Source organism: Dendrobates tinctorius, unplaced genomic scaffold, assembly GCF_039654945.1.
Source record: "Dendrobates tinctorius isolate UK_male_01 unplaced genomic scaffold, ASM3965494v1 ptg000120l, whole genome shotgun sequence".
Classification (NCBI taxonomy): Eukaryota; Metazoa; Chordata; class Amphibia; order Anura; family Dendrobatidae; genus Dendrobates; species Dendrobates tinctorius.
Window position 1 is genome coordinate 4,647,104 of NW_027361788.1, and position 23,553 is coordinate 4,670,656.

The 23,553-nt window shown below is 37.3% G+C and overlaps 1 protein-coding gene across 4 annotated transcripts in view; it reads left to right on the plus strand.

Annotated features, from left to right (window-relative positions):
• LHX2 (LIM homeobox 2) overlaps positions 1 to 23,553 on the plus strand; it is a 46,423-nt gene that overhangs the window by 7,331 nt on the left and 15,539 nt on the right. The window contains exons 1-3 of one of the 4 annotated variants that reach the window (XM_073590698.1): positions 14 to 924; positions 3,591 to 3,793; positions 4,905 to 5,284. In XM_073590698.1, coding sequence (XP_073446799.1) covers positions 634 to 924; positions 3,591 to 3,793; positions 4,905 to 5,284 — 874 coding nt within the window. In that variant the 5' untranslated portion in view covers positions 14 to 633. Of the gene's footprint in view, positions 1 to 13; positions 925 to 3,590; positions 3,794 to 4,904; positions 5,285 to 23,553 lie in introns of those variants that run through there. The other 3 variants (XM_073590699.1, XM_073590701.1, XM_073590700.1) reach the window with 3 other exon arrangements.

Below are 23,553 nucleotides of genomic sequence, written 5' to 3' on the forward strand. Positions count from 1 at the left end.
AGGCCCTGTAGAAAAGGTGCAGAGCTCAGTGCACACAGGACTGCAGAGCAGGAATAAAGAAGAGAGCTTCTCACTTTAAGGGATTACACCAAGTCCATGCAGAAGACCCTCCTCCCCCATTACTCAGCCCTGCCTGCAGGAAGATCCACAGGACCCACACACCACTCTCACATTGATTTGGGGAATGTAGTTGTGATCAATAAATGACACATTTTATTTCTTCCTTGCCCAAACCTCTTGCTCCTTTTTGAAGGTCGAGGACTGAGTTGAAAGATGTTGCAAGTGACGACTGGACCCTGTCCCTTCTGCACTGTGTAAGGCCTAGATGTCTAATTGCATCTTTTTCATCTGATCTTCAGAGTATTTAAAGCTACAGGACAGTTGTGCTTGTGACCACACTGAGAAGTCCTGCAACTCCAGAGGCCACCTGAGGATCACCACCATCTCCACCTCCACCAGCAGCAGCAGCAATGTCATCAAGGTTAGCCTTCTAGTTATCAGGATCATCACATGACATTTTTGAGGAAGGACACCTTCTTAGGACATTGACTTTTAACACCAGTGGGTTTTTTTGTGGTTTCATCTGCGAGGAACCATCCCAGGAACCAGTCTGCTCCACAGGGGAGACGGTCAATGCATGGCTTAGGACTCCTGTTTATGGAAGTAGGTTGCAGCTACCACAGCCTCCGCAAAGATTCCCACCACACGTGTTCTTTCCACGCTCCAGAGATGCTTTTCCACAGTCTGTCAGGGGGGGAGATGCATGGGGTCATCGACGAGATGGACAGAAGATCTAAAACTGAAGCCTCAGCCATCAGCTCTGCCATAGACAGAGGGGAGACTGAGACGGTAGGCAGCGGACGGGATTCAAGGCTGGGGTGGGGAGAAGCCAAGGTTGAAGGCTGCAAATTTATCAAATCCGTGGTAAACAAACCATAATAATAATTAATAATAAATGTCGTTACTGCTAATATTAATAGCAATGCTAGAAAATGCTGCAATATTCACTGCCATAACTCCAATAATGCAGAATCTGTGGAATTAATGTGTGGATGCAACGTGTATGAATGGCTAATAGAAACAGATCTATAGAGATTCCTATCATTGAAACTTCAGAAGTAAAATAAACAAAGCAACTTTATACTAAAACATTTAGAATTTAAAAAAACAAACACTTTCATACTTTATGCTATGATATGTATTGCATTGCAAAACGAATGCAAAGTAGACACCAAGATACAAAATATACAGAATAATCAAAAATTATTATTGGACAGAGAAGAAAACAAATATATATATATATATATATATATATATATATATATATATATCAGATAGTAATTCAGGAGAAATGTGTCTTCTCATTTTCTTTTCCATTTACAGATACTTATTTAGAAAGTTATTTATAAATGCGAAATAGTATTAAAAAAGAGCCCTCCGCACTATATGTTATTTTACTTAATTAAGATACTTTTTCCCCTATTTTTTTTTCTATTTTACCCATGAATGCCTGCTGTATAGAGAGTTTGTATTCGCATGATTGAGACTTTTCTGGGAATTGCCAGTGAAATGATTAAGCGTGAGTTCAGACCAGTGATCTGTTGTCCTGCGATTACCGGTGTCTATTCTGTGTCATCTACATTGTGCACAGTAAAACCTGAAATAAGGAACGTAGGTTAATTGTATGACAAAACTGCCTTATTAGTTTGCCCATTTGTTTGAGTATTTAAAATATTACTGTTTAATAACTTTCTTCCAGAAAAAAATAAAAAATTTTATTTGTCAAAAAAAATTTACTACATTTATTTTTAGGGGCAGATTTTGTTTATTTTAATAAATGGTAAGACCGCAATTTGCATCTATATATCCCAATAATCATCTCTGCCATAGGCAAGATGTAAGGCATGGCCGGGGTTCAAGCCCGGGTTTGGGAGGGGCCCAGGTCTGCAGGCTACAATTATATCAAATCAACAGTGATAACTGGTGATACTACTAGGGATAGGAATACTTCTATTACATGCCACAGGAATCATGACATCAGGAGAGAGAAAAGCAATATCTGTGTGGAATTCTCTTACCTATGTTTGATACTATTACTATCTCAGTATTAGACACTGCACTCTAAAATGTGCATACAGCTTTAAAGGAAAAAAAAGAGCAAAAGGATAACATTTTTATTAGAATAGAAGACAGAGAAAAACTATGATATCAATTCTGATCCGAGACCAAAAGTTACAATTTGTATTTTTTTTTAGATTATTTTATTAAGTATTTTTTAATAGGATATACAGCCATGCACAGCAAAGGAAACTAGCATGGATCTAATGATTGGAGCTGTAGCTACAAATAATAGGATCAGAAGCTAAAGGTTCAGTTAGAATATGCAATTTAGTATAGATCCAAGTAAGAAAATGTAACCCTAACTAAGTAAGTCACATATTACAGCGGATATATATATATATATATATATATATATATATATATAAACTTTAATATATATCAGAAATAAATGTTACTTTTCGGCATATACATAAATATGTATGTGTGCTAAAAGCAATTAATTAAAAAAATAGGCATGGTGAGTATTATTTCCTGTTATTGATAACATTTAGATAATATTATTGGTTCAGAATATTGAGGTATTAAAAATATACCTAAAAGATAAAATAAAAAGTATATATATACACACACTTTAACGTACCTAGACAGGCCTTTTTTTTACATTTTTCCCTATATCTTGCCCACTGTTTGCATTCAGTTTGTACTCCTGGTGCTGTGGCTTTCCAGGTAATTACTTATAAAATTATTGCCAGTGAGAGCAGTCCACTGATCGGTATTTCCTGTGATTAGCCGGTGTCTCCAGTGTAAAGCGAGTGACTGTTCTCAGTGTTATTTCCACGTGCACAGTAGATGGATATGGATTATTAAATGCAAATTAATAGATAGAAGCATAATTCTTTGCAAACAGAAGTCAAGGCCGGGTGTGTGTGTGTGTATATATATATATATATATATATAAATATATATATATATACATAAACAATTCATTGAGCGGGGGTTTGGTTCAGTCACAATGACCCTAGAGGTCCCTCCCAGCTCTAACATATTATGATATATATATATATATATACTACTCTGTAATAGGAAAAAAGATGATTTTACACACACACACACACACATATATATATATATATGCCCCAAAGTTTTTTAAATTGAATAAAAAAGAGGAATTGTGTATATATTGTATATATTTTGAACTCATTCATTTTCTTGTCATTACTTTGTGCTTTCTGTTATTCACTGATGCCAATGACATAGAAGGGGTTCCCTGGTTTTTTTTATTACCACACTGTATAAATGCCTATTTATTTTGTATAGGTCTGTATAAAAGTGATTATGCCTTCTCCATCTTTCCCATGAAGATGATGCCGGTCCAATGAGATCTTCATTCGTGGCCCTGTTACTGATCTCAGGCTCCTGGCTGTAGATAGTGCTCCTATTCCCTGCAGAGTGCTCCATTAGGTCCTGATTGTAAGCTCTTGGAGGAAGGTGACTGTGCTGATATTAATGTCTTCATATTTACCCCCCAGACGATGCCCTCCATCAGCAGTGACAGGGCTGCTCTGTGTGCCGGCTGTGGGGGGAAGATCTCGGACAGATATTACCTCCTGGCAGTGGACAAACAGTGGCACATGCGATGCCTGAAGTGTTGTGAATGTAAACTGAACCTAGAATCTGAGCTCACCTGCTTCAGTAAAGATGGCAGCATCTACTGCAAAGAGGACTACTACAGGTACGAGGACCACCCTCCATGCCTTGCAAGGGGTTAATAGGAATTATCCTATATCATCTATCTATATCTATCTATCTATCTATCTATATATATCTATCTATCATCTATCTATTATCTATCTATCTATCTATCTATCATCTATTATCTATCTATCATCTATCTATTATCTATCTATCTATTATCTATGTATCATCTATCTATCTATCATCTATCTATCTATCTATTATCTATCTATTTATCTATCTATCTATCTGTCTTTCCATCTATTATCTATCTATCATCTATCTATCTATCTATCTATCTATCTATCTCTCTCTCTCTCTATCTATCTATCTGTCCTCCCCAACTTTGCCACATGTATATATATATATATATATATATATATATATAATAAAAAATATATAATATTGAAATTAATTATATTAATAAGAAAAAATAACATTATACACATCCCAGGTCTCTGTTATTTCATATATTTTTTATTAATACCGACCTTCACCCCTTACAATATTAAAAACAACAAGTGCTCCACTTATAAAAAGCCAAACCCACACCAGGTTGTGATTATATCACTTTCTCTTACAATAATACAACCACCGCCACCAGAAACCGCTAAAAAATAATATTTCTACAATAAAACAGAATCCTCTCATTCCTTATAAACCTACTTTTATTTTATTTTCATGCATTTTCCATAAGGACATATAATAAGGGTTGCTCCTCACAGGGATAGAGGCTTTTGCTCAGAGGATTTGGGGACCATTATCTGCATACAAAAGGGGTACAATCACAGTTTAATTTTTCTTTATGGATTTTGCATAAAGTGCTGATGGTATGTAGAATCTAATCTCATACAACACACATCCCAATGTATATTCAGTACTTGGGATTTGTAATTTGTAGCACCATGTAAGCATATATATATATGGCATTTATAGTACAGCATTATAGGTGCAGTTCTGAAAACCTTCTTAAATATTAACATAGATGTGACAATGATATTAGCAGCTTTTCTGATCCTTTTCGTTTTACATATTGGTCATCAGCCAAGAGAAAGTTCAGCTGTCCACATTGAATTGGCTATAACTCTACCCTTGCTCTGTCTTTGCAGGAGGTTTTCAGTCCAGAGATGTGCCAGATGTCACTTGGGGATCTCAGCCTCTGAGATGGTCATGAGAGCCAGGGACTTGGTCTACCACCTCAACTGCTTTACCTGCAACACTTGCAACAAAATGTTGACCACTGGGGACCATTTTGGGATGAAGGACAATCTGGTCTACTGCAGGCTCCACTTTGAGACTTTAATCCAGGGAGAGTATCAAGTCCATTTCAATCACTCGGATGTGACATCAGGGAAGGGTTCAGGACTGGGGTCTGGGGCTTCCTCCTTGGGGCTGCCTTATTACAATGGTGTGGGGACTGTGCAGAAGGGCAGGCCTAGGAAGAGGAAGAGTCCAGGGCCTGGTGCAGACCTGGCAGCCTACAATGCAGGTAAGGAACAGCAGCACCATTCTCATGGATTCCTAATGTTCTGTTTTCCTCTTGATTACACCAAACAGCTTCCATTTATTAAATCTCAACTGATAATAATAGCCTGGCTGGGGATAGTTATTTGCATCGAGTGCTGTGAAGCTGATAATTGCAGGAGCTGGGATCTTAGCTTTTCTATCTTTCAGGTAGGAATGCAGTGAATGGCAATTAAGGGAGAAGGGGAAGAAGCTTCATCAGGGAGCTCACCTGATCAGTGGATCAAGAATATAAGGGCTGTCAAATATACATATGTCTGACTCTCTTAATGAAACTACACAACTTCACTAGATATAAGGGTGTGTGCATTGCAAGGGTTAAAAGGAAATACAAAATGCAATGTAACACACTCTCACTAGATATAAGGGTGTGTGCATTGCAAGGGTTAAACAAAATAAAAATGCAATGTAACACACTCAGAAAGCCATATTACTAGCTCTCTTTTAACCCTAGAAATGCTGATGAAACAGGTGTTGCAGGTGCCAGGCCTGAGTGCAGTGCTGGGTAATGAGATGTGAGTGGCAGTGCAGGTCCTGCAGCAGCTTCCAGGCTGCACAGAAGCTCAATAAATAACAGAAATAGGCTGTGATTGCGGCTTTCCTGACTGTATTTGTGTTAATAATTGCACCCAGTAACACAATTCTGGCCCTTGCTTTATGCATCACCTCATAAAGAGCAGACCAATTTCCCCTCTAAAATCATGCCCAGCAGCCTATGAGTCACGTATGATTATTAATTGTATGTTATTCCCCATGCGAGCTGCTCATTAGAAGGTATACCTGTATACTTATATTTATGGTGGGCAGAAGGCAATGTCTTCTAGGAAAAGTTCATTAGGTAGAATAAGAAGAGAATGGCAGTCTGGGCACATGATATGTTGCTGGTGGCACTGGCAGGATTGCACTAAGGTCTGTTATTAGTGATTCTAATTATTGCTATTCTTAACGATGGGTCTGTTCTATAGAATCCGCCATGAATTGAAGCTTTATATTGGTGGAGCAAGCGAATCAAGTGAATGGAGAATAGACAATTCTAATAATCGGGTTTGCGAAAGTAAGAGAACATTCCATGACCCGATTTAGTGATCATAATAAGTGGCACTACAATGGTGTGCTATAGTGCAGAGTTGTGTGTGCCTGCACAGAGCTGGATCACTTTGCTTCATGCTGGAGTGCTTGTGTGCTTATTGTACTCATCGGATATACTGCTTTCCAAATGATTGGAGTGTCCTTATATGCGGGACATTGGTTAGAATGGGAGATTGAAAAAAAGAAATGAATTTATATAGATCCATTGATAGAATGAATAGAGCTAGAATTAGAGAGATAAATAATATATATATATATATATATATATATATATATATATATATATATATATATATATATATACTAGTAGATTACACAGCTGAGTGAGATGTAAGTATACATAATAGTGGGTATTAATAGAAGTATACAATAGAGGTAAGAGATGATAGATAAATTAGATAAATAGAAAAGTAGAAAACAGAAACAGCATCGGTGCAATAATGGGTGAAAATCTGTTTTTAGACCTCAACCATGTCTATAGTAATTATGATCCAAAAATGGCAGCACTTCAAAAGTTCATTGAAAAAGGCAAGATGTTCTTATATCTCCTACAAGATATACATTAATAACATCAGCTTTACTTTTTTTTATTTAGCTTTTGGAGTTCTGCCATTTTTGGATGATAGATGGATAGATAAATAATAATAGATATTAGATAATAGATAGATATATAATATATAGCTAGATAATAGATGGATAGTAGATAATAGATAGATGATAGATAGATGATAGATAAACAATAGATAGATAGATAATAGATAAATAATAATATATAATAGATATTAGATAGATGATTGATAGATAGAAGGATAGATAATAGATAATATATAGATAACAGATAAATAGATAATAACTAGATAATAGATAGAAAGATAAGAGATAGATGATAGATAAATAATAGATAGATAGATAGATAATAGATAGATAATAGATAGATAAATAGATAGTAGATAGATAGATAATAAATAGATAGATAGATGACAGATAAATAATAGATAGATAATAGATAGATGATAGATAGATGATAGATAAATAATAGATAATCTATAATAGATGATAGATAGATGATAGATATATAGATAATAAATAGATATGTAATAGAGATATAGAGATACATACAAATTCTACAGAAAGATAAATTGATGAGTAGAAAGTATATATATATATATATATAAAGATGAAATGGCATGACAAAGAGATAGTATGGGAAAAAATATCATGAAATGAACTGCTTTAATTATATGTAATTTCTATGATATATATTCGAATACATTATTTTTGGGTGAATTTATAATACCCCTGCATACTCCCCCACATTCTCCTCCCATGCTGATGTAATTATTTAGTCTATAATGTCACCTCTCAGGCGGAAATCTGCTTCTGTCAGAAGCTTTTTAGAGGAGTATTTCTGGTCCAGTTGGCACCAAAGGGGTTAACGATTAACCATTTAGAGAACACAGCACTATCTGTATTAATCCTGTTTAGTCCCTGTGTTCTTTGTGAAGGGGGTAAAGGGCTGCCATTGTGCCCCAATAGCTGTGCAGGGTCCAGGAGATTTAGCAGGGGCAATTTGGATGTGGATGGATCTTGACAAGCAGAAAATAGCTCAGAAGGGAACTAGGACTTCAAAAAGCCTCTCTCCCTCTCCCTCTATGTGATCGGAATTCTTCCTCAGCTTCTACTATAGGGGGCTAATAAGCTTTTTTAGGTCAGTAAATCAAGACCTGGGATAGTTGTAATATAGGAGCACCTGTAAAGTAGAAAGTGGGATATATAATACTACCTGTGACTGGTGCCAACGTTTCTCATTACTTGGCACCCTTTATTCCTTCTGGTCATGGCCTCTCTATGTAAAGAAGGCTCCCTGGTGTCCTCATACAATGCTGGAGATTTGGGTCCTGCCAATGATTGTGACGATAAACTGTTAATGCCAGGGCTCATTTATAGCCTCCAAACAATATACAGGTGATTGTGAACTATCTGATCACTGCTAGAACTTACATTAATTGTAGCACTAGTAGCAGTAGAAGTGTTCATCTCTGGTTGTGATGATTAATCCTATAATATAGTAATAGGAAGAGTAGTAAAACCAGCAGAAACAAGAGTGGTAATAATTATAATATTTATGAGAATCATCATGATTGCAATAATAATTGGCCTAACAGTAAAGGTGATGTAAATAACAGAGGAACTATTTCAGTAGGCAGAGTAGAATCAACAGTAACAATTGAAATTGTAATGTTAGAAGTAGCAGTAGCAACAGATTTTTTAGTATACCAGTAATTATAGTTGTAGCTGTTGTGTTGGTAATATTAATGGTAATAATGATAGTATGCTACTTTAGCTTATGATGGAGTCCTTGTGCATTTCCCTTTCTTGTCTCCAGCATTGTGGCAGTGTATTGCTCCATGTAGCCTATTCTAGCACTGACCAGTGAGTTACATTATGATCCCATACATGTTGTTTATTTAATAGGCTATTGACAAGCTGTTTGCATAGCAATGGTACATGGAGAGCAGGGGGATTTCTACCCTCCCCCCTGGAGAGCAGTCTTTGGGGTGAATGCTGAGGCTGAGTCCTTACATGGACTTAATTCCCAGGGTGGAAAGAAACTATATGGATTGCATGGAGAAAGTTTATTGTGAGAGTGTGCTGCATTGTCCTGGCTTTAGCTTTCTCTGACTATTGTGAGTTTACTCTTTTCTTCAAGACAATGGGGGGTTTAATGTATGAGGAAATGAGTGCTGACTCCATGATGGGGCTGCCCCTCTAGAGGTAGGTGTAAGCCTGGATTGTGTCCCCATAGCTTCCATGCACAATGTAGAGTGAAGAATTCAACCTATTGGGCCATTCTTGGTATTAAACTCCTTCCTTTCACTACCAGGATGTAATGGGTTAAGGGAATTCCATAATATTGTGACTTATTCTAACATTAATAAGAATATTGTCAATGCTTCTTTTATTTAAAATATCTATCTATCTATTATTTATCTATTATCTATATATTTATTATCTATCTATCTATCTATCTATTTATTACCTATCTATCTATTATCTATATATCTATTATCTATCTATCTATCTATCTATCATCTATCTATTATTTATCTATTATCTATCTATTATCTATCTCTATCTATTATCTATCTATCTATTATCTATCTCTCTATCTATTATCAGCTATTATCTATTATCTATCTAAACACATAATGATATAGTACATTCATATTAAATCTAACAATAGACAAGTATACACTCAAGAATGATAAACATTGCTGTTTCTGAGCTTTTTTTCATTATTTATTACATTTTTAATACCAATTCCCAATGAAATTCCATAATTACACAACGATTATTGTTGGTCGGAAATCTGATACCCTGTAATCATTTTGTCACATGGGGCTTATGACACCCAGGAAGATAATGGAAATATAATTAACACAGTCAAATAAAGATAGAGAAGAAAGAAATACTAAGAACTGAACTAAAATACTACACAAACGATTAAAACGAATGGGGACTTCTATGAATTTTAATGGAGAATCTTTAGAATCTAATAACTTCTCTTATACTGGTAAATGTGTATTAGATTAAATAGGTAATAGAGAGCTGTTAAAACAGAAATATTACACAACTCTCAAGAAGTATAACATTCCATTAATTGTAGGACAGGGCAGTGCCCTCTGTGCTTAAAGCCTCTAAAAATAAAAAAATGAATATAATCTAAATATATTATATTAAGCAAAATCTATTTATTTTTTATTTATCATAAATCAATAAATAGGATTGAAAGAAGCAATTGAGCTCCTGCTATAAAGTGACAATGCTTTAATGTTCTCCTGGTGATGCTGCCTGCCTGAGAATTGCAGCTCTCCAGCTCCCCCTAGAGGCACGTTAGGGCATGTGCAGTGCAAACAATATCAGTGTCCATGAGGCTTAGAGAAGATTGCTAGATTCTAGAACACAAATTAAACAATTACCACCTAAAATTCAAGTCATATATTTAGATGATCTGATTTATATACTATCAATATAAATGTTCTAAATACAATAAGTGAATCTAAATAAGATTTATTAGACCATATTGTTTTAAACAATAGTCATTAGTAATTTGTATCAGTGATATTCTTTTGACACAATTGGCACAATGTAAACAATATACAGTGCACTGCACATAAACCGAGGCTTTAGGACAGGGGATGATGGCAGTGATGCGATCTGTACAGTGCCGCAGCATATGTTGGCGCTATATCAGCAACATTAATAAATTACTATAGTTACAACCACACGTATTATTTTTAAAAAAAAAAACTCCATTTGTAAAGTAAAAAAAGAACAACAACTGGTGTAGCAGTCAATTTCATACTTTTTATTGTTTTTTTTAAGATTTTTTTTATTTTCTTAAACTAATTATCATTTTTATTTATTTTATTTGTTTATTTATTAATTTATTTATTTATATCAATTCCTTGTTTTATTCTCAGAACCCAAAAGATGCAGATAGGTCTAATATTTATTTATTTTTATTAATTATTGCTAGATCACATTCTCATTTTCTAGATCCTAAAAAAAACCCCCCAATACCCTGACTGAACTGATATAAACTGAGATTTTTTTTGTTGTTGTTGGTGTGCATGTGTGTTTGGCTCTTCTAGAAATTATTGGTATCAGTCAAAACTCTGCCCACGCCAAGGGCGTTTTCACACACAGCATTTTTTTTTTTTTGGGGGGGGGGGAAACGCTTATGAAGTTTTTGATGCAGTTTTTTTTATTTTACCTAAAGCCAAAAGCATTTCTATCAAAATAGATATGATTATTTTCCTTATATTTCTTACTATTATTTTTTTTATTTGCTGTTTTTGTTTGAAAAAACTGCAGCAAAAATGCAGTTTTATTTTTATATTTATTTATTTTTTTGTTTTACAAAAAAAATGCTACCAGTGAAACCAACTTACCAGACTTGACCTGATGAAGTACATCTGTAAAAATCAATGAAAATAAAAACTTCTGTTTGTACAGAGCCAAATTATCCTTTCTTATGTTTTTTTTATATAAAAATCTATAAAAAAATAGAAAAATTCCACTAGTATACACAGAGCCTTGAGGCCTTCAAATCTATTTTAAATGTGTTTCCTGTTGTATTATACAGCCTGCCTTTTTTACAATCATTATTTTAAATTAGCTGACATCGCATTTGTATTGGGATTGCTACAATGTGGCGATTTGGAATATCTGATAAAATCACAAGAAGTCATTCAGTTAATATGAATTACAATTTTAAATGTCCTATTAGGATCCCTTACAATATTATGGCTTCTCTACACTATATAGCATCACATCTCTTTGCTTTGGAGAAGGAAGGGTTAACATAATCTATGGCGCGCACGGTTAAATGGAATTAACGTTTTCCCAGGAGAATCATATTATTGCCACGACTCTTATTTTAGCTTGTGATATAAATGGAATTCAATGTTAATTTATAGGAAGGTTGATAAGGAAATGTTAACTGATTGCAATGTGGTCCAATATCCATATTCAGCATCGGTCCCCTGAGTTCTGCTGACATTAGTAAGTCCCTGAATGATAACTTTTCTGTCTAGTATTCATAATACAAAACTATTTCATAAGAATAAATTATACTTTGTGATAGCAGTTCTCAATATTCTGCAGTTCATTTAGTTTTTTCAATTTATTTATGTATTATTATTTTATTACATTTATTATTTTGCTTTTTTTTTTTATATAGAATTTTTCCATCCTACAGGGTCAAGCTGCCAAGTAGGTGATCTGCCATCACCACGAAGTTCGTTTAGCTAAAATTCCACTTGAACACATTGCATGTAATAAGACAAGAGCCGAAAAATAATAATTACACCTTCCAATTTGATAGCTTCCATCCTGAATATCTTGCCCTGTTCTTCCCCTAGTTTCCTAATGCTTGCATCCTGTATTATATATGTAGATTACTGTGTCCTGGCTTCAATGAGTCATAACTAGATAGTATATTTAATATGTTATACTTTTTAATAAACAAAAAAGGTTAAAGAACACACAAAAGAAAACAATAAAAAATATATAATTTATAGTTAACATATGTACAATAATACACACTCAATTGAATATATACTATGACTAATCCATTAAAATAAAGATATTATGTATGTGAGTGTATTAGAAAATTAAATCAGAAAAAAAAGAAAAAGGCAAACAAACAAAAAAACACCAATCTCACTCAACACTAAAAAGTTAGGTGTGCAAAACTAAAAAATACCCATAGAAGAAGAAACATATTCAAAATATTAAAATATTGACTTGTGAAATGAAGTATATGTTCCCTCCAAAATTAAGGCTGGAATCATAATAACAGATGGATTCTTCAAGTTTTCTTAACTTGATCCAAGTGGTGGTATGATAGAAAGCTGAATTCAAAAAAGTGTTTGCCCTTAGAAAATTGTGAGAAAAACCCCCCATAAAAGAGTGGATCTTTGGCTGAATGGATCCCGTTTCTTTCCATCCATGGAACTTAACTGGATTATGTATAGAAAATGAAATAAAAACATTCGAAATTGATAGTGTCCATGAAGTGGTTTTTTTTTAACCCATTAAATGAAATCAGTTCTTAAATACTGATGTGCATCAAGCCATAGTGTGAATGTGTCCCTCATTTAAATCAGATCTTCCATGAATTTTGTGCATCTGGATCTGAACACACCAGGATATCTCCACACTAATGTTTTTTTTTTTTGTAAATTTATAAACTAAAAAAATTCCAACAAAAACGCCTTTGTGTGTAAAAAAACTCTTGTTATAACTTTTCTTATAAAATAACTAAATCAATGCATTGTATACCAGGCAAACTGAGGCAGTGTAGTTTTACACATTGGTGAGATGTCTTTAAAATTCTTTCGCAGATAAATTGTCATTTTTTTTAAAAAAAGTAGGTTTTTTTTCCCATCTATCCATGTTATTTTTTTCTTTTCTCTTTGAGTTGAGGAGCAATTTATTCACTTATTATTTTTAACGAAATGCTACAAACATGGTGTTATCATAAAAATAAGAAATAGGAAGACAAGGATAAGGAATAAGAAATGATCACTCATAAATTAGTTCTATGATTTTAAGGCACAAAATTTTAAAAAAAGTCATACAAAAACTTATTAATGCATACACACATGATCTAAATGTATCAATACTTCTTTCAATTGTAAGGGAAAGTATGTTTCAAGTTTCTAAATTTGTAGGCGATTAATCGAAGTGACATCATGGAACAAAATTACATTTTCACTAATAAAGAAATGTACAATTGTAAATAGCAACCATCATAAAAATAAGTTCTGAAACCATTATTCATGAATTACAGATTTGAAGCTATGCTCGGTGCTTGCGATTACACCAATAGGACTTGATATCTAAAAATACAATTAATTCATTAAAATCGACATCAGTGTTTCCTGTAAAACCGTCTCAAGGTCGTTGCAAGGAATCTCATTTTTTTCTTCACCTAATATTAATATTATCCCCAAATACGGCAATCCATTATGCATGACCTTATCAGAGGCTATTTAATGAGTTAATTATATCTGTTCCCACAGTGGCAGACATAATGCAGTATCATTGCTGCCAAGCTGTCATTCTTACACTAGGACTTGTAATTAACTCTGCCACGTTTGATGGAGGTTTAATGGCTTGGCATGGCAGTTGAGTGACTCTGCAAGTTTTCAGTCTGTAAACTTCCTTTTGTATTTTCTTTCTTAAATCCTTTACATGACGATCATGTGATTTTTTTTTTTATACCTTCGCCTGTTTTCTTCTAGAACGTAGATACTGATAAAATACATTTAAAAGGCTAAGGTGTTATATACCAGCTACACCCAATAAACATTTCACTTGTAGCCACTTTATACCTTCCCTTGTGACTGAAATCCATGAGGCCAGCTGTCATTGTATCAAATTGTTGTCTTCTTGTATCAATCCGTGTATGATCAGAGTAAAAATGGCATTATTATTATTATTATTATTGCGGACAGAACATACATCCTAATAATGCACTACCATTTAGACCCATGTTATTGTCAGGCCTGAAATACAGTTATTTTTGGGGGTGGGGCTTAGAAGTTTACTATATATATATATATATATATATATATATATATATATAATATTCATTCCAAAAAAAGGCAGCACTCCATAGTAACTTTTTTCAAAGTGGTAGGTGAGTTTTATTCAGCCCACATATCAAGGCAACGTTTCGGCTCAACTGAGCCTTTCTTGAGAAAGGCTCAGTTGAGCCGAAACGTTGCCTTGATATGTGGGCTGAATAAAACTCACCTACCACTTTGAAAAAAGTTACTATGGAGTGCTGCCTTTTTTTGGAATGAATATTGAAATTGTGGCTGAAAATAGGACTTTCTGCCAGGGGCCGTGCACCCGAAGCTAAGTACTGTGCTGTTTCCTATATATATATATATATATATATATATATATATATATATATATGTATATGTATGTTTGTATTATACATTATAATATGCATTTTGTTTGATAAAGGCTCATTTGTTCATGAGCGAAAAGATTGCCACCTGTTCACATGGGCCAATGAAAACATCAGTTTTTTGCATACTTTGCTGTTGAGTGCCACCCACTTTTTTGGTATTATATATATATATATTTTTTTTTTTCTATATCCTTCTCTATATATTTATAGACGCATATATACTGCTCAAAAAAATAAAGTGAACACTAAACAATACATTGTTAAAATATATTACACAATTAAATATATTATACAAACATTAAAATATGCAGGAATAGTAATGAAAGTGGTAGAATCCCACAATTATTTTAAAATAATATCAATAGTAATGGTATACTTTAACTGAATATATATTACATAGAATATTTTTAAACATTATAAACTGTATATATATTAACTCCTCTCTCCTCCTGGACTAGTCGTGACCTGTGATGTTTAAGATTACTGAACTTGTTTTTTATTATGCATACCCCTCGTCACATGTAAAGCGCCATCAAATAAATGGCGCTATAATAATAATAATAACTGAGAATCATCATTCCAACAAAAGTAATAATAGTAATGATAACGATAATAATAATATAATTCTGGTGCTTTTAGTATTGAAATTTAGTGTAAAAACTAGAACTTGCAGTAATAATTACTTAGTGGTAGAAGTCGTACCAATAAATACTGTATAGTAAGTATGCATTTCCCTTTCTTGTCTCCAGCATTGTGGCAGTGTATTGCTCCATGTAGCCTATTCTAGCACTGACCAGTGAGTTACATTATGATCCCATACATGTTGTTTGTTTAATAGGCTATTGACAAGCTGTTTACATAGCAATGGTACATGGAGAGCAGGGGGATTTCTACCCTCCCCCCTGGAGAGCAGTCTTTGGGGTGAATGCTGAGGCTGAGTCCTTACATGGACTTAATTCCCCAGGGTGGAAAGAAACTATATGGATTGCATGGAGAAAGTTTATTGTGAGAGTGTGCTGCATTGTCCTGGCTTTAGCTTTCTCTGACTATTGTGAGTTTACTCTTTTCTTCAAGACAATGGGGCGGTTTAATGTAAGAGGAAATGAGCTCCTGAGTGCTGACTCCATGATGGGGCTGCCCCTCTATAGGTAGGTGTAAGCCTGGATTGTGTCCCCATAGCTTCCATGCACAATGTAGAGTGAAGCATTCAACCTATTGGGTCATTCTTGGTATTAAACTCCTTCCTATCTCTACCAGGATGTAATGGGTTAACAGGACTTCTGAAAAATAATATAATAAATAAACATTTATTTTCTGTATATCTGTTATCTATCTATTATCTATCTATCTATTGCAGTAGTGTGACTGTTGGCGAGCTATAAATGAGTGGCTTTTTTAAGGGTTAGTCGCAAATCTAAAAGTAAACTTCAATTAATAAATCTTTAAAAATTAATAACTTTTGCAATTTAAGTCATGGTAAAATTTCCTGCCATTCACTCTGTCCTGTAGCTCAGGGTTCTATCGCATATATCTTTCTACAGTATATATCTATTTGAGTATTGGACATCTGGACTGTCTGAAAAATCAACTAAACGGGTTGTCCGACAATAAAATACAGGTGTTTCTCATAAAATTAGAATATCATCAGAAAGTTAATTTATGTCAGTTCTTCAATATAAAAAGTGAAACTCATATATTATATATAGTCATTACAAACAGAGTGATCTATTTCATCTGTTTATTTCTGTTAATGTTGATGATTATGGCTTACAGCCAATGAAAACACAAAAGTCATTATCTCAAAGAATTATATAATTAACAAAAATCACCTGAAAAGGCTTCCTAAGCATTTAAAAAGGTCCCTTAGTCTGTTTCAATGGGCTCCACAATCATGGGGAAGACTGCTGACTTGACAGATGTCCAGAAATTAGTCACTGACACACTCCACAAGGAGGGTAAGCCACAAAAGGTCATTACTAAAGAAGCTGGCTGTTCACAGAGTGCTGTATCCAAGCATATTAATGGAAAGTTGAGTGGAAGGAAAAAGTGTGGTAGAAAAAGGTGCACAAGCAACAGGGATAACAGTAGCCTTGAAAAGATTGTTAAGAAAAGGCCATTCAAGAATTTGAGGGGATTCACAAGGAGTGGACTGCTGCTGTAGTCATTGTTTCAGGAGCCACCACACACAGATGTGTCCAGGACATGGGCTACAAGTGTTGCATTCCTTGTGTCAAGCCATTTATGAACAATAGACAACGCCAGAAGCGTCTTACCTGGGCCAAGGAGAAAAAGAACTGGACTGTTGCTTAGTGGTCCAAGGTGTTGTTTTCAGATGAAAGTGCATTTTGCATTTCTATTGGTAATCAAGGTCCCAGAGTCTGGAGGAAGATTGGAGAGGCCACAATCCAAGCTGCTTGAGGTCTAGTGTGAAGTTTCCACAATCAGTGATGGTTTGGGGAGCCATGTCATCTGCTGGTGTAGGTCCACTGTGTTTTATCAAGACAAAAGTCAGCGCAGCCGTCTACCAGGAAATTTTATAGCACTTCAAGCTTCCCTCTGCCAACAAGCTTTTTGGAGATGGAAATTTCATTCTCCAGCAGGACTTGGCACCTGTCCACACTGCCAAAAGTACCAATACCTGGTTTACAACCAACAGTATCACTGTGCTTGATTGGCCAGCAAACTCACCTGACCTTAACTCCATAGAGAATCTCTATGGAGTATTCTCAAGGGGAAGATGAGAGACACCAGACCCAACAATGCAGACGAGCTGAAGACTGCTATCAAAGCAACCTGAGCTTCCATAACACCTCAGCAGTGCCACAGGCTGATCGCCTCCATGCCACACTGCATTGATGCAGTAATTGATTCCAAAGGAGCCCCAACCAAGTATTGAGTGTGCTTACTGATCATACATTTCAGCAGGCCAACATTTCAGATTGTAAAATCATTTTTTCAAGCTGGTGTTATAAAGTATTCTAATTTACTGAGATAATGACTTTTGGGTTTTCATTGGCTGTAAGCCATAATCATCAACATTAACAAAAATAAACACGGGAAATAGATCACTATGTTTGTAATCACTGTATATAATGTATGAGTTTCACTTTTTGTATTAAAGAACTGAAAAAGTGAGCTTTTTGATGATATTCTAATTTTGTGAGAAGCCCCTGTATATATTTTTTGTCTATTGTGTGGTTAAAAATAAATGGAGCCATACTCTAATTTCAGAGCTACAGTAGATCTTGCACAGGCCATTCCGGAGGTCTCCATCACCTCCAGAAGAGGTATCTTCTCTGTTTGGAAATCCTAACACTGCTGCAGTTTACAGTTGGCTGCAGCAGTCAGGTGTCTAAAAGGGCTTGTCATCCGATGAAGTATTCTTGTCACCTGACCACTGCAGCCAATCACAGGTTGCAGCGGTGCTTTGACCTGTGAATGAGGCAGAAACCACTTCTGGAGTCAGCAGATACTTCTGTAACGACCTGCGGAGCGGCCTGTGCTAGATCCGTGGGGGCGGACTCAACTAAGTATTGCTCTAAGTGATTCTTTCACATCTCTATGATATGCTTCTTAGCTTATCGCTGCTCCATAGAGCAACCTAACCCTGATACTTACAGTATATCTGTATGTTGGACCAGGAGTGGATATATCATTGGTGCAGCCTATGTGGCCGCACAATGGCCCCAGATTTAAGGGGCCATTCTTCCACCTCCAAAGCAGCAAGGAGCTTCTGGCCTAGCAGAACTATTGGACCACAAATGGCCCATATAATGTTCTTGTAAGGGGACCCAAGTCTGCCTGTGTCCACCTGTGTACGACCTATTGATATCTCTATTAATGATTCTGCAGCGCTGCATGAAAGTCTTTTCCATAAATTTCATGGTGCAATAATGCAATAATGACACTTTATATTAAGCCCTACGAAGTCTGCTCTCGGAAAGAACTTATTTGATTTAATATACTCTTTTTTACTTGTACTATCGAGCTTTGATTTGTTTTACGTGTGTTAAATATCTTCTCATATTTCACCATAAACGTAAACTCATCACTCGCTTACATAATCTAAACAATTCTGGAAAAACAGAGTCACGGCTGCTTACACATCGCCATAAATTCTACCAATAACATATATTTGATGTTTCTATCACAATATTGTATTACTTTACCTTATTTTGTGTACTGTAAGAAAAAGCAGTGCTATGTGAAACCATAACTAACACAACTCGACTCTGCTACATCTATACATATTATAAACTAATAGAATCTCCTGAAACCCCATGTTTGCAGATTATTTGTCTGCTGAGATGTCTGTGTATATTGTATGTTGCAGTATTTCAACAAATAAAATGTGGCTGTAGCAGAGCGTCTTGTATTATGAACGCGTTTCATGATATCATGGTGCGTTAGCAGTGATTTTACATAGGGCAGAAACAACAAATTCAGCCCCACTACTTCTGCAATCACTGAAGGTTTGTCATAGAAATTCTAGCTTATTTTCCCAAAGAGATTTACCCCATTGCAGTACTTCAAGAGATTCAACACACTCAGACAAGAGGGATAAACCCAGTCTGGTGTACAATGTGCTTCATTGTATTACAAGTGCTGGACTTATTGTTTCTGTGGAGTAATTCCCAACCAAATATCCAAATAGGGAGAAAAGGAATCTTAACTCTTTGCTGTATCAGAATGGCCTGTATCCCTAGGCCACATATTTCTTACTAGCTGAGAAAATCTAGGGTAAAATGAAATTCAATATGGGCAATTTTCAATACTCAATGGTACTACTAGATATAGCGGAGCTCGACTTATTTATATATTTGGAAATGTATTATGTCTGCTTTGTGACAACAGTCATTAATGAGTTAACATACCGTAGTTACTTTTCATCTTATAAAACCTTCAGATATTTTTTTTCTTTTTTTTCCGATTAAGTATTGCTGTTGTAGTGAAGGAGTAACATTAAGGACTCATGCAGACGAACGTATAAATCAGATGTGTGCTATCTGATTTTTGCCAGGAAGCACACGGACCCGTGTTACTCAATAGGGCTGCTCAGATTAATGATTTTCCTCTTGGTCCGAGTATCTGTAAGTAGAAAATCGCAGTGTGCACTGCTTTCTTCTAAGTCTTGGATAAGACGCATCCATGCAAGTCTATGGGTTCATTAAAAAATCGGATCCCACAGAGAGCATCTGATTTTCACTTATACAGTTCTAATATAAACCTAGGAAGCTGTATTTGATCATTTAATTTTTTTAGGGGCACACAGATGAAAATTAGGAAAAAATCATCCAAGTTTTTTGGATGAAACTCGGATGATTTCTTACACGCTTTTCTGAGTGAGCCCTAAGGGCTCGCTCACACAAATGTTGATTTTTTTCTTCTGAAAGAATTGGATTGATGATGGGAATGACACTCGTCTCAAACTTTGATCTTACTGTGATCCCATTCTCTCGGCTGAGAGAATCCTATCACAGGTGCGGAGATGATGGAGAACTTAATTTCTCCATCTTCTCCATTGTCCGTGTAAACCGGACTGCACTCGGATGATGACATCAGAGTGCATTCCGATGTTTCACAAGCACCCATAGACTTGTATGGGTGCACGTGCTCCAATTTGCGGAGTCACTTCCAGCGTGCAGTGATTTTTATTCCCATCCCGATTCAGCATGAGTAAAAAAACGCTCATCTGCACTGTCCATGGTATAATATTGGGCCAAGTGCTATCCAATAAAACATCGGATAGCACTCATCTGAGTTATATGCTCTTGTGAGTCCTGAAGCTGAGGCCAAATGGCATCATTGGTCACAACCTCAGTTGCATGGCCAACGATCGGTCTGTTACTCTGCTACATCGTAGCATAATACAAGTGAGTTGGGTTGCAATGCGACAAGCAGACTGTTGTGACTGCGACTAGCAAGTTGCAAAAAGTCGTAACTAAATGTTACTGTCGCGGGTAGCAATTCGACCCCATTCTCCTGCATTATACTGCAAAGTAGCGATTTTAGGTTTTGCAGCCTATGTTGTAGTCTTAGCTGTCATATAGTCCTAGCCTAAGTATTTCCCCTGTAATTTGGATCAAACTTTCCTTTGTATCTGTATGAAACTACTTGGGAATCAATCATGAGGATGACACAGTGAATCGTAAAAGGCATATACTGGATAAACTTCCATGTGTACAAAATGGTTGCACATTGAATAGCATTGTTCTCGGCAGCACATCTGTTCACATAGGACAAGAGGATGTGCTGGCGAGAACGAGAGATTAAAAAAAAATCATTGTACCAAAGAAATGATCGTTTCGCTCGTTTGTCGGGTGATTGTTGACCTGTTTAAACTGTCTGATAGACGGGAATGAGGGTTCCTAAGAGTGCTGGTTCCCCAATCTGCCTGTCTAAAAAAAGCAATATACTTATAAATGAAGAAAAATAAACGGGCATAGCTATGAGGGGTACGACTGGAGTTGCACCGGGCACCACTATCTCATATGCGAAGGCCAATGCTACAAATGACACATGATAGTTGTGAGTCTATTAGGGCACGTTCACTTCGTAGACTAAAATCCCAACATGTATTTCTGAGGCTGACCTTATGATGACTACTGCTGCAGATTTGCACGAAGCTTGCCCAATTATCAATCAATTTGACAGATTTTTTTTCCCACGGTTTGATATTTTCCATTGCTTGTAAATAGGGTTCCAGAAGGCCATTCGTAAACTCGGTGTGACGCCTCTGGCAATACGTCCAAGAGTGGACCCCCTGGATCGCGGATCCGGAGCCCCTGGGCCGAGCGCACCTGGTGAAGACCGACCCCTGTACAGGGATCGTTAGGGGCAGGACCACAGGGGGCGGAACCGCGACAGCCGGAGCCAGCAGGGACGACTCGGAGGACTGGCAGACAGAGCAGGAGTAGCGGGGAGGAAGGCAGAAGGTGATGGCAGGAAGACTACAGGAAAGGTACAGGGAGGACCACGGAAGGAGACAGGCTGACGGACAAGGACCAGGAACAGGGCAGACAACGGAGCAACAAGGATAGGCAGGGAACACTGAAAAAGGTGAGGCCGATGGGTGCTGCGAGTCACAAACAATCATCAGGCGCCCTCAGAATGGAGCGGGCGCCTGATATATGCGGAGACCGGAAGTGCGCCCTACAGACCCTCCCCTAGCGACGCCCCCTGCCAACAGAGGCCGGAGGAACGCGCGCGCGCGGCCTAAGGCCGGCGCGGTTACCCGCAGCAGAGCGGCAAGCAGCGCGGAAGGACGCGCGAGCAGGGGGAGGCAGGTGAGAGGAAGCTGCGGCGGGCACCGCCGCTAAAGGGGCATCGGCGGGTACGGCCGCCGATGTCACAGTACCCCCTCCCATATGCCCTCTCCTTCTGAGGCTGGTCAGAAATCTTTTCATGATAAGGGGGGCATCGACATTTTCTCGGGGCTCCCAGGACCTCTCCTCTGGGCCAAAACCCTTCCAGTCGATAAGAAAAAGAGTTTTACCCTTGACCCTTTTCATAGCCAGGATGTCCTTTACTTCAAAGACATTGTTAGAACAAATGGGCGAGGGAGAAGACATGGAGGTTGGTTGGAACCGATTCAAGACCACAGGTTTGAGGAGCGAGATATGGAAGGCGTTAGGGACCCGGAGTGACGCCGGCAACCTCAATTTGTAGGCTACCTTGTTAATGCGCCCAAGTATTTCAAAAGGCCCGATGTACCGAGGACTTAATTTGTAAGCAGGGGCCTTCAGGCGGATATGTTTGGTAGAAAGCCAGACTTTGTCCCCGGGCTGGTACGGGGGTAGATCCCTTCGTCTTTTGTCCGCGTGTCTCTTAATTCGGACGTTGGCCAGCTCGAGCGCCTCTCTGGTCTCCTTCCAAATTTGTGAAAACTCCTTGGCGAGAGTGTCTGCTGCAGGAACTCCGGATGATGCGGAAAAGGGCAATGGAACCCCAGGATTTAGCCCAGTTACCACAAAGAACGGTGTCTTGGACGTTGATTCGCTGGAATGATTATTATGAGCGAATTCCGCCCAAGGAAGAAGAGAGACCCAATTATCTTGATGGGCGTTAGAAAAGTGGCGTAGGTAGGTGGTCAGAATTTGGTTAATCCGTTCCACTTGGCCGTTGGTTTGAGGATGATACGCTGAGGAGAAGTCGAGAGACGTGCCCAGGAGCCGACAGAGGGCCCTCCAGAATCGGGAAGTAAACTGGACCCCACGATCGGTCACGATTCGCAGAGGGAGACCATGTAGCCGGAACACGTGGTGGATAAAGATTTCGGCCAACTTTGGAGCAGATGGCAGTCCGACCAGGGGAATAAAATGGGCCATTTTGGAAAAGCGGTCAGCGACGACCAAGATGGTAGTGCATCCTGCAGAGCGGGGCAGATCAGTCACGAAGTCCATGGCGATTTGCTGCCAAGGAGCCTCTGGCACAGGCAACGGATGAAGGAGGCCGGAGGGCAGAGTCCTTGGAATCTTGTTCTGAGCACAAGTCCTGCAGGAGGCTACAAAGTCCTTTGCATCCTGGTGGAGAGAGGACCACCAGTAATACCGGGACAGAAGCAAAAGAGTCTTCTTAATCCCAACGTGCCCAGCAACCTTGGAAGAATGACCCCAGCGCAGTACTTCCAGACGTTTGTTTGGAGGAACGAA